Here is an 18,269-nt window from a genome sequence, read left to right on the forward strand (position 1 = left end):
CAGCCTGTCTAGGAGACTATAATATATAATAAGTATTTGATGACACATTGCAATTCTCTATGATTGATCTTTAAGATCTATATTAGCAAAACTTTTGGGAAGTCTTTGATACCATCTGCAAATACAGCCATCATAGAAGTTGATAAAACTTTGATACTTAGCTGCCTTTTATTTGAACGGATAAGGAGGTCTTTGCCTACATCACATATTCACTTATAATGGACACTGTCATTGCCTTAAAGGCTGTGTGAAAATCAATTCTTTTAATCTTGTTCCCAGGGCTAAAAATTTCCCTAGGCCAGAATTTCCTCAATATTTGATGATATTTTAAAGATTTCTTGCATTTTCTGCTTCAATTTGTGGATGGAAAACTCATCATCTTTATACTATACTTCAGCATTTTTAGGAAAATTGAATTTATTATTTCTTTCACAAAATTGATACTGTAATGACCTAGCTAGACACCAGATTTCACAGGCTAATTATGATTGCCGGCTGTGATGGACAGAATAATGCTCTCTCCCCAAAGATGTCCATGTCCCAATCTCTAGAAATTGTGAATATGTTAGGTTATATGACAAAGGGGAATTAACACTGCAGATGGAATTAATGCTGTGAATTAACTGATGTTAAAATAGATTATCCTGGACTAACTGGGTGGGCCCAATGTAACCACAGGATTATTAAAAGTCTGAGGTAGGAAGAAGAGTCAGTGTCATAGTCATGCCATGTGATGCCTGGCTACTGGAGAAAGGGCCCCAAGAGTCAAGGCAGAGGGGAGCCTCTATAAATTGAAAAGGCAAGGAAAAAAAATTTCCTGTAATACCTCCAGAAGGAACACAGCACTGCTGATATCTTGATGTTAGCCCAGTAAGGCCTGTGTTGAAATTGTGACTTACAGAACTATAAAATATTTAGTTAGCTATTTTTTTTAGCCACTAACTTCGTTGTGGTTCATTTGTTTGCCTGTTATGGGCAGCAATATAAAACTAATTAATGCATTTAAAACAGCATTTCTTAGTTCATTCCAACTAATATTTTTACCAGTTTTATTGAGGTCCAATTTTAATGAATAATAATGAGAGAAAAAAAAAGTTAGAAGTTGAAAAAGAAATATTCAAGTTACTACTGATATTCATTAGCAATGCAGTTAATGTTTTGCACATATCTATTAAAGTTGAAATTGAAAAAAAGTCAACCAATTTATTGGGAGGAATTCTGCAGTTTTACTGAGATATGATTCACATGTAGCACTGTATAAGTTTAAAGTATACAGCATAACGACTTGATTTACATGTATTATAAAATGATTACCACAATAAGTCTAGTTAACATTTATCATCTCATACAGATACCAAAAAAAAAAAACAAAAAACACAGAAAAAGAAAAAGAAAAAGCAGGTTTTTACCCTTGTGATGAGAACGCTTAGGATTTAATCTATCAGCTTTCAAATATATCGTACAGCACTATCAACTCTAGTCATCACATTGTACTTTACATCTCTAGTACTTATCGATCTTATAACTGGAAGTTTGTACTGTTAGACTGATTTCTTCCAATTCCTCTAGCTCTGTTCTCTATTTCTAGTAACTACAAATCTGATCTCTTTTTCTGTGGGGTGTTATTGTTTGTTCATTTAGATTTTCCATATGAATGAGATCATACAGTATTTTTCTTTCTCTGTCTTATTTCACTTAGTATAATGCACTCTAGGTCCATTATTCTTGTCACAAATGGCAGGATTTTCTTCTTCTTTATGGCTGAATAGTATTCCATTATAAAAGTATATACCACATCTGTATCCATTCATCTATCAGTGGACACAGGTTATTTCATATCTTGGCTATTATAAATAATGCTGTTATGAACATAGGGATGCAGATATCTCTTTGATATAGTGTTTTTGTTTTCATCAGATCCATTCCTAGAAGTGGAGTTTCTGGATCATAAGGTAGTTCCATTTTTAATTTTTTTTAGAATCTTCCATACTGTTTTCCATAGTGGCTGCACCAATTTACATTCCCGCCAACAGTACACAAGAGTTCTCCCTTCTCCTCGCTAGCATTTATCTTTTGTTTTTTTGATGATAGCTATTCTAACAGGTGTGAAGCGATATTTCATTATGGTTTTGATTTGCATTTCCCTAATGATTAATGATCCTGAGCACCTTTTCATGTATCTGTGAGAGTAATTTTAAAATATGATGAAACAGTGCAAATATTTTTGTTTGACAGTTCTCAGACTATGCTTAGAATAGAATTCTTTGCCAAAATCTTAAATAAAAGTAAAGCTACAATTAAAGAATGACATTAGTTTTAGCGTTGGTCAGCAGGGAAGAATGATTTTTTTTTTTTTTTTAGTGTCAAATTATGACAAAGATCATTCTAGTTTGATTTGTTTAAAACATATTTGTGTTAATAGAATATTTAGTTTGTTATATTTTTATTTAGGTTTCTAAATTTTGCAGTGCATTAGTACAGCAATTTTTAAGTTTTACCAACAAAATTCCATTTATTTTTGAATAACTATGTGATAATAACTTATATTTGTGTGCTTATTGCTATGTTATTTAATTGGCAAACACTAAATGCTGGCCCTGGACTAAATAACTACTATATAAACATTTGTTCGTCAGATGTTCTAACAAATCTATGAATGAGGTTTTATTAATCTCGTGTTATTTTTGAGGAAATCTAAGAACAAAGAGGCTGAGTAACTTATTCAAGGTCCAACAGCAAGCAAGTAGTCGAGCTAGGATTTGAACTCAGAAGACGTATACTCTTAACTGCTCTGCTCTCTCTCTAGGTCAGGCATATTCTATCAATCTTATGTTCCTTGTCTCAGTGACTCCTCATTACATCTTTCTGTGGGTACTATTATTAACCCCATTTGCAATAGAGGGAATTGAGGCTTAAAGAGGCTGTATGGATTGTTCTAATTGCTCAGCCCCATGATATTTAAATTTCACCAAATGAGCCCTTTGTCTTATGGTTGCATATTTTGATAGTACAGCAGGATCTAATTTTGCTAGTTATACAGCTATTACATAACATGGCTGTTCAAATAAGAGCTCGTGACTGACCCCGAACTTGCATCATCCTAGATAGTGTTACTTACGTTAAAGAAGATTGCCTGCCACTAATCTTGGGAGTTTGGGAAGAACAGAGGAAGTTTCATAAATATCTGAAAACCTAACTAGAGTGGGTAGAGGACAGGCTAAAAATATCACCTTCCCTCTACCTCCAGCAAAACAAAAGTAAATTCTGTATTTGCAAGTCTAGTACACCATGGTTCTAAATGTCAGGAAACAGAATTTCAATACCACTGACATCTGCAAGGAATTGGCCTCTCCTAAAAAAAAATAAAAATAAAAACATATTACTGTCTTTAAAATAGATTTATGTTGCTTACTTTGATTATGAATTGATAAAGTAAAGTACAGAACAATCTAAAGCCTGGCTCCTTTTAAAATTCAGACTGTTACACTGTGTTCTTTTCTTCCTACAATCTCTTTATGATCAGATTGCAATTTTCAATTTAATTCTTGTCCTCATTTGAGCTATTAAATTGGACCTCACTTCAGCTACCACTGAGCTGACACTCGATCCTCTATTATCAGTGACTGTGGATAGCCGTCTGCTTGAACAATTTTCACCATATGTGTTTAAAGAAATACAATGTTTTATGTATTGCTTGATGTAGGTGATATTTGAAAGTCATAAAAGAAGAGCTAAATCACAGTAAGCTATAAAATTGCCAGCAGAAATCGAAATGATAAAAACATATTTTAAACCTCAAAAGTTAGTATAGCTTAGAGCACATATTTCCTGTCATTTCCCAAGAAATTCAGGTACAATTTGAAAATAGTTCTCAAATTAGAAATAATTCAGCATAAATCATTATCAATTACAAATTAACATTTTGAAAATTATTTTGATCAAGCCAATTGTGATTTGAAATGAGTTCTTCTTTTCGGTTTACTGAGTATATCTTTAAAAAGAATTCCCTTGGGCATGTAGAATTCCATTTGCTTCTTCTAAAACCTTTCAGTAATATATAATAAAGAATATTCAAAGAAAAGATTTTGGCAAATATTGTTTTATAATTCAAAATAAACAAATTTTCTTATTTCTGTTTAAAGATTTTTTCCTTAGTCTATATAATTAACTTTCAATTAACTAGCACGTAGGAGTCCTATGATATGTTTATATATATTGAAAAAGGCAAAATTAAGTCCAAAAATGGGTACAGAGGAAAACTCAGATAAAATCAACATAGCAGTATATAACATTTAAAAAAAGAGTCTGAATTGAAACTTATCATCTATATTATGCCTCCTAATATTATTTTTATAATTTATGTCTTTTTATGTTTTATAGAGCACTTACATCTATATTTCTAGAGGTGATCTCCACAACAGCCATGCAAAGTACTAAGTTTAAATATTATCTCAATTTTGCTAGTGTAGAAAATGAAGCTGAGAGAAATAAGCAAATTGCCAAAAGCCATATAGCTGGGGATGACTGCTTCACATTTTTTTCCATCTTTTAATCCCAAATCTCAGGCTCTTTTCACCATGTCTGTTTAATCTTATGTCTGCAGAGTTTGGGAGACATCCTCTGCCTTAAAGATTCCCCTTGAGGCAATAGGCAATAACTTGCTGCAGATATCATTTAGGAGGGGGCCATTTTTGTCCATGTCCAAAAAGGAGGGAGGAGCAGATAAGAAGCTAAAGCAAGGATTCCAAGGGGAGCAATTAGAACACTGTCTCACAGTTCATAAATTACTACCACAGGCATGATTCCAAACCTACCCTCATACTAATCCTGAAGGATAGGCAGTACTTATGCATATTTCCTAACAGAGTAAACTGAGGTTCATAGCAATTCAACGACTTGAACAGGACAATTCAAGCAATAAGTTAAAAGAGGAGACAGGATGTAAGCCATGGAGATCAGTGTGCTTTATGATCTTTTCATTAATCAAAGTTCCTAAATCATCAAATCCAAACTTAAATGTAAATATGAAACTTCATTGCAAACCAAAATATGGGAAATCTATCTAGGAACATCCAGTATTCCAAGGCATTTGTTATCAATATTACTTGTAATATGTATAAAACTATGAGCTACTAGCAATGTAAAATTACTTTGGGATATAAATCCACTTCATCTAGGTAAAATAAGATTACTGATAAATTGTGATTTAGCAACAGTAATGGTGGAGGCTAAAATTGCAGAAGAAATTGATGAAACATTGAAATAAGTTATAATTTTGAACAGTTAAGTATTGCTGTAAAAGTAAGCATTTTGAATGATTATATTCTATCATGAAGTAAAAAAGATTTTTTGATGACTATAGCAAATTGGAAAATAATTGTCTAACTGAAAATCAGCTGCTTTCTTGTCCCCGGAGTAGCGCAAAGAGAAAAAAAATATTTTTCTGATAAGAGTTATTTTAACTAAACTTGTATTTATTTTTAAATTAGTTTATGTGTTGACTTCCCTTTAGAATCAAGTATTTGTTCTGAGGTGACTAGATAATAGAATTACTATCTCTTTATTTTCATAATAAAATACTATACTTAAAAAAAAAATAGTGAGTTTTCCCAAGGCAAAGGAGTTTCTTTGTCAAGAAGTTGAACTTTCAGCAATGCTGACTTTTTTTTTTTTTTTTTTTAATGCATCACCTTTTGGTTGGTGCAACTTTTTTCCCTACAAGCTGAATACCTTCATCTTTGTCCCCTTGCAGAGAGAAGTTGAATATGGCTGTGGAGATCCTGACCTGGTGGACAGGGCAGGGACAGTAGTGCCAGCCAGCATGTTCTGTTACATGTGGTTGTGTTCATTAGGCAAAAATAGGGGTCTCTTTTTGAAAAAAAAAATTGCACTAGAGTTTCTTTTTAGTTCTTCATACCCTCCCTGGTCACTGCTAAGATTTAAGCTCTAATAAGCCTTTAAGAATAAAAGACAATAAAAGAAATGTTCTTTTCTACATTAACTTTATTACTCCAAGATATTTTTCCTTAATATATTATTATCTCAGTGTATAACACAAAAAAGCCCACTAAAACTAGTTTAGTTACATGATTTCTTTTGTTCTATATTTAACTAAAAGCAGGAAAGACTTGTTACCAAAATAACAATAACAACAATAACAAAAAGTCAACTATTTTACCAGGGGAGTTATAGTTTACCCCTATAGCTCTTGCAAAAAGGAGAAAAAAAAAGTAAGCTAATATAGAAAGATTAGATATTTAGACATTGACCTCTTTGAAGTGGTAGAGCACAGGTAATGTTTCCAGGTTACTTTCCATTATTCTAAACAAAAATAAAAATATTTGATTTTGAATTTGAATTTGATGTGGTCAATTGAATTTTACCAATAGCTGCTATTTAAGTCTTATAATACTGTTTACATGTATACTGAGGTAGAGTTTTTTCAAAATCTTCATGGCATTTGTTTAAGTAGATTACTTTCTTCATCCCACACCACAAGTGTCTATAAAAACTGTGGCAGTTGGTTGGCTCCAAATTTATGGTCAATAAAGTGTGTCAGTTTCTTGTATGAAAAATGTACCTAATTCAAAAGTTTGTATGAACATTAAGTTAGTATGTCTACACTGCCATTCTAAGGGTACCTGGCACTAAAATAAGTGTTAGCAATCATATCGATAGTCCAGTAATGAGAAAATAAAAATAGTTGGGCTAGACATTCAATAATTCCCTCATTGCACTACTTCACAGACAAGAAGACAGCTGATTTTCAATTATACAATTAATTTCCAATACAATTACTTAGATTCTGTTATAGTTGTCAATTTATTGTCTCTCAGTTTTCAATCTATTCTCAGTCCAAGCTCTGTGATAATGGATGGGATTCCTTTAAGCGTCCCTCTTAATAGTGAGCACAATGTTAAAATTTCTCAGTAGAGGGTGACGGCGTGATGCTGCAGGAGGAAGAGGGCTTCTCTAGTTGTTTCCAGCTGCTGCACCTTTGGTTAGCAGTGCAGATGGGAGGACAACTGGTAATGCTCTACGCCAGCCATGTGCCCAGAATTTGTGGTCCCTCAGTGACATTGCAGTCCCAGCTCAGCCTAGTAACCCCTCCCTATGTGCCCCACCCCCTCAATGTGGGCACTACATACACCTTTTGACATCACTAGTACACCAACTCCTTCAGAATACCTGCCCACTAGCTGCAGTTTGCCTGTATCCTAAAGGGGTCCTTCTTGCTTGCCTAGTGACTATGGGTCAGATCTGATCTGGGCAAACCAATGAAGTTCTCAGCCATCCAGCCAACCATATATTCTCCAACAAGGTCTAAAGCTGAGCCATAGGGAGGCTCCCATGGCTTTGTCTTTCCTCTGACACTCTCCATCAGGCCTAGACATCTCGTACCTTTCCCATTGCAGCTTGTAGTTACTCTCCTCTTGTTGCTTAATAATTCTTTATATTAAGTTTTCCACTGTTTACCATGTGGTGTCTGTCTCTTGTTGAGAGACTCAGTAATAGAGATACTGTAAGGATGATTTATCAAAAAAATGAATTTTATCTAATTCCTGAATGAGAGTTGCTGTTTTCATACCACCATGCTAGAATCTATTTTAAGTGCTTCCATCTATCCTCTAACAACCATATTTCACAGATAAGGAAAATTGAGGCAATAGTGCCTTTAAATCTTTCTAAAAGTAGCAATTTGAATTTTTTAGTAGTTTTTTTTTTATTTTAACTTGGGTTTTATTCAACGTCTAGCACATAGTAAACATTAAGTATGATAAATTATCATAACTGATATGAATCATCAGAAAAATCTTGATCTTTCTCTTTAATGGTGTTGGCTTTTCTTTGTGTGTCTGAGGATCCTTGGTTCTCTGTATTTATTCAAGTGTATGGAATGGATTGGTGACCACAGATAACTTATATGAGATTTTCATTTGGTTGTGGATAATTTCTTCCCCAGTAGGACTTTCCTGAGCAGGAAGTTTGGCTCTGAATTTTACATGTGGACAGGAGTGTCAACACAACTTTAGGCAAAAGGGGAGCAGTGGAGACTCCTCTAAAATGTCAAAAAGTAATAAACTCAAAAGACGCCCCTCTCAGGAAGAATGCTTCTTACTTAAGAGTGTCGTTTTCTGGTCTTCACTGGCAGGAAGATTGGGAATGGAAGCCACCGCTGCCAGTTTTTATCGTAGAACAGGGCAGAAAGGAGAGAAGAGACGGGGAGTTGGAAAGAGGGATACAGACGTTGATCCATAGAACTTGCATTATTCCCCCGATTTCTCTTCCACTTCCCAGTCTTGCTCTACTCACTCGCTCACATGGAGCTTGGAGCCTCTTGAGTCCTTGCCCTGAAAAATTGTTCCCACTGTCAGTACTTCTTCTGCTTCCTCTTTGGCAGGTTTTGGACAATTGCTTCCTCTGTTCTGTCTTAGTCTGTGATAATGTAGTGTGTTGAAGAGTGGCCCCTGAAAAGATATAAAGATATGTTCTAATCTTAACTGCCAGTAACCATGAAGGTGACCTTATTCAGAAAGAATATCTTTGACGATGTAACTAAGTTAAGGATCCCAAGATGAGACCTGGATTTAGGGTGGTCTCTAAGTCCAGTCACTGGTACACTGATAAGGGAAGATTTGAGACAGACACGTGCGGGTGGAGGCAGAGATTGGAATTATACAGCTGCAAGCCATTGAATGCTTTCAGCCATAAGAAATGGGAAGAGGCAAGGAAGGATTCTCCCCTAGAGCCTGCAGAGGGAATGTGACCATGCCAACACCTTGATTTCAGACATCTGGCCTCCAGAACTGTGAAAGAAAACATTTCATTTGTTTTAAGTCACCAAGTGTGTGTAATTTGTTACGGCAGCCCTGGGAAAGTGATATAAATAGAATTCCATTATCTTCCTGTCTCACAGAAGTCCTCAAAGTCTCCGAGCCACTCCTGTAACCCTGGCCCATACTTTCTCAGTACTACTCTGTATTTCTCTCATGTTGTTTCTTTTGACTGATGCAGAAGCTAACTACTCTCAATGTTCATTAAACATTTTTAAATAGTATTTAATATTTAATTCCAGTCTATCTTCAATCTTGTCCTCATATCCAGATTCAAGCTAAATGGCAGAAAAGGCATTCAACTGCAAGAAAGACGATTTCAGTTCAGTTCCATGGCATAGACTATGTGTTCCCCAGACACTACGGTGTAAGACCACATGCATTTAAAATGAAAACCAATCAAGACTGATGGGTTTGACAGCTTACTTACTCAGCTTCATTGATCTCCATGCCATTTTAGTCACAGAAGTGTGTATATATGTGTATATAATTCTTCATTTTTCTACCCGCATTGTTTCACAAGATCCCTTCAGAAATATCCAATATTCATTTTAATTTCAGTCAGAATACATATAAAATCAGTTCCCATTAAAACATTAATTTTTAACTTCAAACCGTCAGAGACGTGTGTGCTTTACAAAAATCTCCCTCCATTTCTTTCCTCCAGCAAAAGTCATGCAGTGATCTGTGTCTGCCAGTGAAGCATTAGCTATGTAAATGGAAAGAGGGCATTGGAAGGCAGGCGCCACCTAGGAATAGACTGGGTGGTCACATGGGCTTTTCTTCATTAAGACATTTTAAAGTTTAGTTCTCAGTTTGAATATAATTTAAATTGAAGGAATTTTTGTACCTTACTACTGTGACAAGTTCTCTGTAAATGCATGAAGTTTTACAAATGAGAAGCTGTGTGGCACTTCTGCTAAGCAAAGGTGCTCAGAACTAAGGCAACAGAACCTTCCTTAAATATCTCCCTTTGATGTCAGAGCCTGAAAATTGGGCATTAAAAATGAATAACCTTGCAACTCTACGAAAAATTAGAGCAAGTAAAATATAATTTAATGAATCTCTATGTGATAGGAAACCATAGTTTAAATCATTTGCTATCAGAAAATATCCTCTATGCCTTAACTCAAAATATGTTAAAACCAGCTTAATTTATGTGTCTTCTAGTAAAACTTCTCAAACAATTCCAACTCACATTGATCTCTTTCTTTGAAGACCTTATCTGTATTTTCCTAGGTCAATCATCAACTTGTAATCATGAACCGTCTTACAGCAATATCTAAACTCTTTCACCTGTATGCATCTTGTTTTCCTATTGAGATTACAAATTCAATAAGATCAAGAACTATATTTTAATCTTTTGTATCCTTCACTGCAATAAATACTTTTAAAAATTTAAGTGAAGTAAACTTCAAAATAAAATGGATCAGACACATTAAGACTTTACTTAGCAAGTTGCCAGTATAGTAGACTAAATCATTTCATCTGCAATGTGAAAAGTTATAAGTAGTCACCTATCTTTAGTCATCAGTCATGGGTAAAGCCAAATGGGTTCATCATGTTCAAATCCACATGCTGCCAGCCATGCTTTTCTTTTGAATTATCTTATGAGATTTTGATGTCCTTTAATTGGAATACTTGTGAAGGTATGTCTGAAAAATAATTGACAAGACCTGTATTTCCACCTCCCAATCATCCAGGTCATCAATCTTGATTCAGCTTAGCCATGGCAGGCTATTACTAACTACCATTTTGGAACACTGATATGTTCCAAATACTATGTAAATAGATAGATATAGATATAGGTATATGTACGTATATGTATATATGAGTATACTCCTGTTAACCTTGAAAGTTGGGTATTATTAGCCCTGTTTTATAGATACATAAATACCTTACTCAAGGGCATAGAGTAACTAAACCAGAATTCAAACCCAAATTTGGAAAGTATCTTTAAAATCTATGTAGTTTTCATTAAATTGCCCTGTCTAGCTAACAAAGCTTCATATTTCAAATGATAAAAAGTTAAATTAAAACTATAATGAACATAAATGCTCTGAATCCCTGAGCTTAAAAGTTTTGCTTTTATTAATTTAATTAATATTCTAAAAGTCACAAACTACAAAATCTCATTAAAAAGCAATGAATGAAAATCACCCAGGAGCACACGAGAGCCAGTTGATAGAAAAAAAAGTAAATAGTATAAGAAACAGAGAAAGGAACTAAGCAAAATTTGGGCCCGGCCTTAAGAAAAATAAAAGATACAGGGAAAACTAATACATGGAGAGCAAAGAAAATTGAGAACTAAGTTAAATCACATCGTTTGTGTATAGAGTTTGTATTTTTTTTTTTTTTTTAGAAATTGTTACAAATAATGTGCACTTGGCAGCCAGTGAGGATATATGATGCTATAGCAATGAAGGTTACACATGAAAATGCTGGTAATTGCAAATATAGTAAAGCTTTACAAAAACTGTGGATTTATAAGATTAACTATCGGCTCACAATTTCATCCACCCTTTTTAGTAAAGGTGGACAAGCATTTTTACTATCTGTCATAGATGGTAAAGTTGGGCTTATGAGAGGCAAGGTAAGAGTAACAGGGAAATGGAAGGCAACCCTTGTCTATGTGTTACCCCAGAGAATACTAAAAGTAGACAACTCTATTTCTGGAATGGAAGAGTCAGGGAGATGAGTCTCTTGTTCCTAGTTTTCTCTCAGCCCAAGATCCTGGATCAAGTTAACAAAATGAGATCCAGCTGGGCAGGAGATGGGTGGAATCATATTGCTCTCCTGAAAGTTCTCTCAGCCATTGAGCCCCTAAAATTGTCCCCAGAGTTGTTTGCTGAAGCAAACAACTCCCACAGTTGGTGCCAACCTGCAGCTGGGCCCAAATTAATTTGAATCTCAGGGTCTGAACTCTGGGCTGGCCAGATGTGTAGTCGCTCCTCAAGTCGTTTTATTAATCCCTTAACAACCCAATCACATGTCATAGAGAAGTGAACTTTTTGGACCTCATTTATCATTTTTTCTTTTTGCTCTACTTAAAAACTACCCAAAGACACTAAAATCGTTATGTCAAACGGTTGGATGCAATGGTCCTCAGACCTTGCTGATATTAGGATTATTTGGGAGCTTTTAAAATCCCGATGCAAAGGCCACATCTTAGATCAATTATATTAGAATCTTTGGGGTTTCACCCCAACATCTTTATTCTTCAAACTCTTGAGGTAATTCCATCAGTAATTAAGTTTGAGAACTACTGCTTTAATTGAATAGGGTGGTGTCAGTTTAAGGACTTTATCTAGAAGAGAACATAGCTCCAACTTATGAGTTTGAGAACTACATGGGTGGATGGCATAGATATTAAATCAATTTTAAATGCATATCAAGTAGGAGAGAAAAAATAGGGTAAGGTATAAGCAGATAGGACCATGCTACCCGAATTCTAGATTCTGAGGTAGCAATATTTATAAGGCCCCTCTTTTCCTCTCCTGTCTCTCTCTCTTTTCTATCTCTTTTCTTTCTCCCCTCTTCTCCTCTCCCCTTCCCTCCCATCCTCTCCCTTCCCTTCTCTCTGCTCTATCACCCTTGACCACCGATGGTGTAGTTTTGAAAACGAGAGTTGATGTTTGAATAAAAGGAACCAACAAATAGTGCCTGGGGCAACAGAAAAACTCTTGGTCTATTTGAGAGAATGAGGCAAGTATGCCTGGCCCCTGAAGATCACCATGTAGCTAACTGAACAGGTATAGGTTTTATCTGCATTTCTTGGCAAAGCATATATTATGGGAACTCGAATTGGGACTATTATGTGCACTACCAATAGGCTAGTGGATATCATAACTGAGCTGAGAGAATAATATTTTATGACTTAGTGTTCTATCCCATCCTTTCTAGAAGAAACACTCTTATCCTATATCCCATTTATTCTATCATTAACACATCTTAGAAATCACTGTCTTACATGTAACATCTTTTTAATTCTGCCTGTGTGTCACAAGCTACTTGCTTATTCATACCTATACTTGAAACATCCTATGAGATTTCTCTCATAAACTACTAGCTTTCTCACTGTCTATGCTTAACATTCTTATGAGTTTTATTATTCCTGTTTATTTTTCTTTTATAACAGAATTGAATATTCTCAAATAATGAAACAAGCACATATTCCAACAAGTTTCTCCATATTTGAATGACAGGAACTTATTATAGAGGTGAACAAGACCTCAGTTTCATTACTCACTTTGGATAACTTTATACATTTTTAAGTGTAAATGTAACTGCTGTGTGCAACACTTGTTAAGGACAGTATATTTTCAAGGGGAAATGCTGTGGGCAAATCAGAGAACTTCAAATGAAAAAAAGGTGACAAGCTAATGTTAAAGCATGGATAAGTGTATCTCAAGAATGGAATGGCCTGTTTTGAGCAAAATTTCAGGCTAAGCACAAATCCAAAGCATACTGGTGTTTTGCAGAGACCTGCAGTTGTAATTGAAGAATAATTATCCATTGTAGGAACAGTGATTGCTACTCTCTCAAATCAGTCCTTTAAGTTGCACACTAAGATAGCATTTGCGTCATTAGAAAGAGTATTTTATATTTTAACCGTTATGTATAAGTATAAACACGAGTAAACTTGTGTTGAAATACATAGTGTATATGTATATATGCATACTATATATATTTATATTTATACATATAAAACGTCCATATGTATGGAAGTAACCAAAATTATCTTAATATTATCAGCAGTAACTCCATAATGGCTATTCTAGTCACTGCACCAGCAGGAAACAGAGGTCACACACCAAGGATAACTGGAGATTTATTAAGGGCCTATTACAAAGGTAAGGATAGGATGCAGGGAAAACACAAAGATTAGTGCAGCATTCTGTGCTAGCAGTGACTGCGGAGCCATTACAATCTCTGAGACTGAACAGGCTAGTGAAGGGTTTTCCGGAACTTAGAGTGAGACAGTCCAAAGGAAAGGGCCATCTTGAGAGGAGCTGTCACCTTTACTTGAAAGATACTTTCAACCTGAGATTACTAGACAGGAAAGGATCCAGATGAATAAGGGCTAGACTTATTTCCTTCTATCACTGAAATGTGGTCAGGGGGTCCCTGTGGTCAAACCCAGTTAGAAACAGAGAGCAAGGAACCCCTTGCTGCTGCTATTCACATAGATCAACCTTCCAGAGACATGAGCAGTGTTCAAAAGAGTAGAGTGGACCAAGAGGGATAAATGGAAATTACCTGGCTTAAGGCCCAAGTCATATCTACAATTATAAGATCATTGATTCAATTCACTCCTTTTTTAACATGTGAAGAAACTTAGAGAGTGGTAATTATTTTCCCCAGCAGGTCTTCTACTCTGAATAGCTATAGTAAGTCTTTGAGACATTTAGATGATGAAGGCAGAGTCCAGACTTCAGGAGCTCACAGTTCATAGGGATGTAAATAGATAGCCATGTAAGTAAATAGATAAATATTTAAAGTAGTGTTAAAATACAAATGCAAATGCTGCGTGAAGCCCTTGGTAAGGACATTATGTTCAAGGATAAAATGCTATAGGCAAATCAAAGGAAATAGAAATTATATATAAATTATATATAAAAATATTAAAAATAAAAATTCCTATAATATACATGGCAGGAAGTGGAAACATGCAGGATATGAAAACAGTTTTATGTTGATATATATTTTTTCTCTTAAGTTTTTTCATTGATAAGAGAGTACAAAAAATGACTATAGGTTATAAAATTGTATTTGACATATTTTAGTCTAACAATGCAGCTTAATTCTGAAGGATATGCTTCAAAAACTTGATCTTCTACATGTCAAATGTAAACATGAAAGTGGTAATTCACCTCTGGTGACATAGCACTTAATTCTCATGAGAATATTTTACTTAGCCCTGCTCACCTCAGAATGAAACCCAGAAAGCTAAACATTTCAGCCATAAAGCTATAGCGCCAACGTCTCCATTTCTCTACACGGCTAAATAAAAGCCGAACAAATAATCATTTCATTTCCAAAATGATATAAATATCTAGGTGATAATTAGCCAGGAAAATTACCTCTAAAAATATGTCACATCTGGTAAATAATGATGTTGTTAAATTAGTTTTGCAATTACATTTTCAGCTAAATGTAAATATATGACAATTAGGTTTCTCTGAGTATAAACAGTTTATGGTAAGATTCTCCCCACTGTCTGTCACTGTAAACCAAGCTAGGTAACATTAAAATAATAAAAATATATAATAAGCCTTTTCAGTTTCTTCACCAATCTAGCAATTGTATTGATATTGCAAAGATAATATTAAAATGCCACATGAAACCAGCTTCTTTCTATGGTTGGATTGTAAAGTGTAGCCTGAAGCAATTGGGCTGATGAACTGCCACTAATAAACATGTCACTTGAAAGATATGTCATTTTAAATGAATAGCTTTGTAGTTCCTATGAAAATCTTGACGCTTTTGGATAAAGAATAAATTATATAACCCTGCTTTAATTTTTGCTTTGCTTGCATATATTTTTTGTAATAGCTTTCTTGAGATACAGTTCATTCAATGGTATTTAATATAGTCATAGAGCTGTACAACCATCAGTGCAATGAATTATATTTGTTTTTTGAACTTCAGTAAATATTTATGGAGCAAGAACCAGATGCACAACATTGTTCTTGGTATAGGGTAAGCATTCAGCAGGGTGCCATACGAAGTGCCTGCTCATATGGAATGCATATTCTTGTGTAGGAGACATACAGTAAACATGGAAGCAAATGCATTTATAATACATCTCATATAATAATACTAGGAAGAAAAGCAAAACAGGAGCAAGAGTTAGGAGGTAGGTGATTACACAGTATAGGCCTCCATGAAAAAGGGAGGTGATTGAAGTGAGGGAGTGGGTCATATGGACACCTGCCAGAAGAGTCTTTTGGACAGAGAAAAGGGAAAATATACATCACTGTCTTAAGTGCGGATATACACATTGGAGAACAATCGGGAAGGCCAATATGGCTAGAACAGAGCAATGAGACAGAAAGACCGTAAATGGGTAGAGAGCACAGGCTGGAGGGGACACCGCCTTTTAGGCCATGGTCAATTCTTATTGTAAGATGGGGACCAGTGGAGGGCTTTGAGCAGAGGAATGGCAGGCTCTTATTAAGGTTATAAAATGATCATCTGGCTGAGATGCAAGCAGGCTTTAACCTGCTCGGTCAAAGGAGGAGGGAAAAAGACCAGCAGGAAGGCTGCTGTGCAGTTGAAGCATGAAAAGATGAGAGCTTGGATTTAGAGTTTAGTTGTTCTCTATTTTAACACAGATATATTAGCATATCAATACAATAAATATAATCAAGAACTAGGGCCAGATTACACCAGTATTTTCACATTTGTAAAACATAATAAAAATTGCATTTATATTCAGAAAGTAAATAAGTTTTACCTACCAGATTTTAAAAGAAAATCTTATATCTACATCATTCTTATTCTTACTTTATATCTCCTGCAAATATAAGTGTTTGCTCCTTCACTGTGATGCCTTAGATACCTACCCCCTTAGGAATTCCTTGAGGGCACTACTGACTAAAAAACGTACATAGTTTCTTCTCCAACAAGGTCTTACGACACAGATATTTCTGCTTAGTGGATTATTGATATGTTTAACTCACTCCTAAGAAATATTAGTGAATATCTTACTGCCCTACAAAGATGCCCTCGATCAGATACTAGAATGTATGGGCCAGTTTTTTACTGTACCAAAACTCCCGCTCTTTGTATTTTCCATACACAGACAGTATAAAAATAATGAGCCTCTAATGGAATTTACATGAATTTCTTAATATTTTTATAACCATAACAACATTGACTTAATTATGTTTTTAAACTGTTTGCATCACTCAGTTAACACACACACACACACACACACACACACACACACACACACACACACACACACACACACACACACGTGTGTGTTTATCTTCTCTGCATTATCCGCTGTCAGTGTTGGGGCTGCACAATGAATCATGCTTCCCTTTAAGTTCAGAATGAGAAGGAAAGCTAGCATGCAGAGATTTATAATAGAGTAAAATTATATACATGAAAAGAGGGTTCATGTTGTACAACAACTCTAAGGGACTCTATTTATACAGAATATAATGTAATTTGTGTCCTGTGAGTGATACAGCATCGTAGGCCTTATGGCAAATGTAGTTTACATGCCATTGTCAATCAGCTGATAATGGGTGCTAAGACCTTTTCTGGACCTGCAGCCTGTGAAGATGCTGTGAGAGATTACCAATATCTGCTTTTAACAGGGGAGGAGAGACTGGTGGCAGGTATGCCAGCAGCATCCAATATGTGTCACGAAAACAGTAAAGTTAGAGAAATTATGGGGAGAGTTCTGAAGAAAATCTAAAACAAAGAGCTAATTCTCATTGATGGATGAGGGTGAAGGGTACTTACACAGAAGGTATATGTGCAAATATCCAGAAGTAAAAGACTATGCATATTCTTATAATTTCAAGTAACCCCCATATGAACAGAGAGCATAGCATATGAGAAGAGTGTGAAAAATATATTCAGAACAGTAGGCTGCAGATTGATAGTGAAAAGCCTGGAAGCCTCAGATGCGAAGTTACATTTTTAGCCATGTGTTGTCATGATGAATTTTTACACTTTAAGCAGCCACTTTGGTGTCAGTGTACAGGGTGAATTGAAGAAATGAATAGAGGAAGCGGAGCCAACAAAGAAGACTGAGAAAAACAGGCAATCTCAGGTTTACTCAGCTAAGTATCACATTTATGGATGGCCAGTAAATGCCAGCACCAGGGAGGATGCCAAATAGACAGCTGTGAATATGACACAGATCTGCCTTAACCCCATGTATTCTGGGAGCAGAGAGATAGGGAATTTCCTGTCACCGGGAGCAAGGATGACAGAAACCAAGCAAGAAACCCTATCAGCAAGGTGGGTGCCAACTCCTCAGAGTCCTACTGAGCTCTCAACATTTTTGTGTCAGTCCTTTAGATAACATGCAGAGTTCTCATCCTCCCGCAAACACATGCGTGCACGCTCATGCACACACACACACACACGCACACAGACCCCAACACCAACAAAACACACACACACTTTTTATATTCCCTGAGCTCTTTTCCTCTCTTCTCGAGCCATTGAGTCCTTCATTAACATCTTCTGATTAGCTGGGAATTAGGAAATGTGTCTGGTGTGAGTGGATGACTGTTTTTCTATCTTGAAGTAAAATATTGAATTTCATATTTTGGTTTATAAATAAAAAATAATTAAATTTTTTTCTAGGCTTTTCAATAATCTGAATTGTCATGCCACATGGACTGATATCCAAAAGTTAATAACTAATACATTTGTATAATAATGAAATTATAAGTGCTAATGCAT

The 18,269-nt window shown here is 35.3% G+C and overlaps 1 protein-coding gene across 2 annotated transcripts in view; it reads left to right on the forward strand.

Moving 5' to 3' along the window:
- The window catches only part of GPC5 (glypican 5), a 1,186,964-nt gene that overhangs the window by 926,300 nt on the left and 242,395 nt on the right, over positions 1 to 18,269 (forward strand). The window contains exon 9 of one of the 2 annotated variants that reach the window (XM_023528006.1): positions 12,234 to 12,248. The exons of the other annotated variant lie outside the window; for it this stretch is intronic. Within the exon in view, the coding sequence (XP_023383774.1) occupies positions 12,234 to 12,248 (15 nt within the window). The remainder of the gene's footprint in view (positions 1 to 12,233; positions 12,249 to 18,269) is intronic. 2 annotated transcript variants of the gene reach the window in all.

Source organism: Pteropus vampyrus, unplaced genomic scaffold, assembly GCF_000151845.1.
Source record: "Pteropus vampyrus isolate Shadow unplaced genomic scaffold, Pvam_2.0 Scaffold21, whole genome shotgun sequence".
Taxonomy (NCBI): Eukaryota; Metazoa; Chordata; class Mammalia; order Chiroptera; family Pteropodidae; genus Pteropus; species Pteropus vampyrus.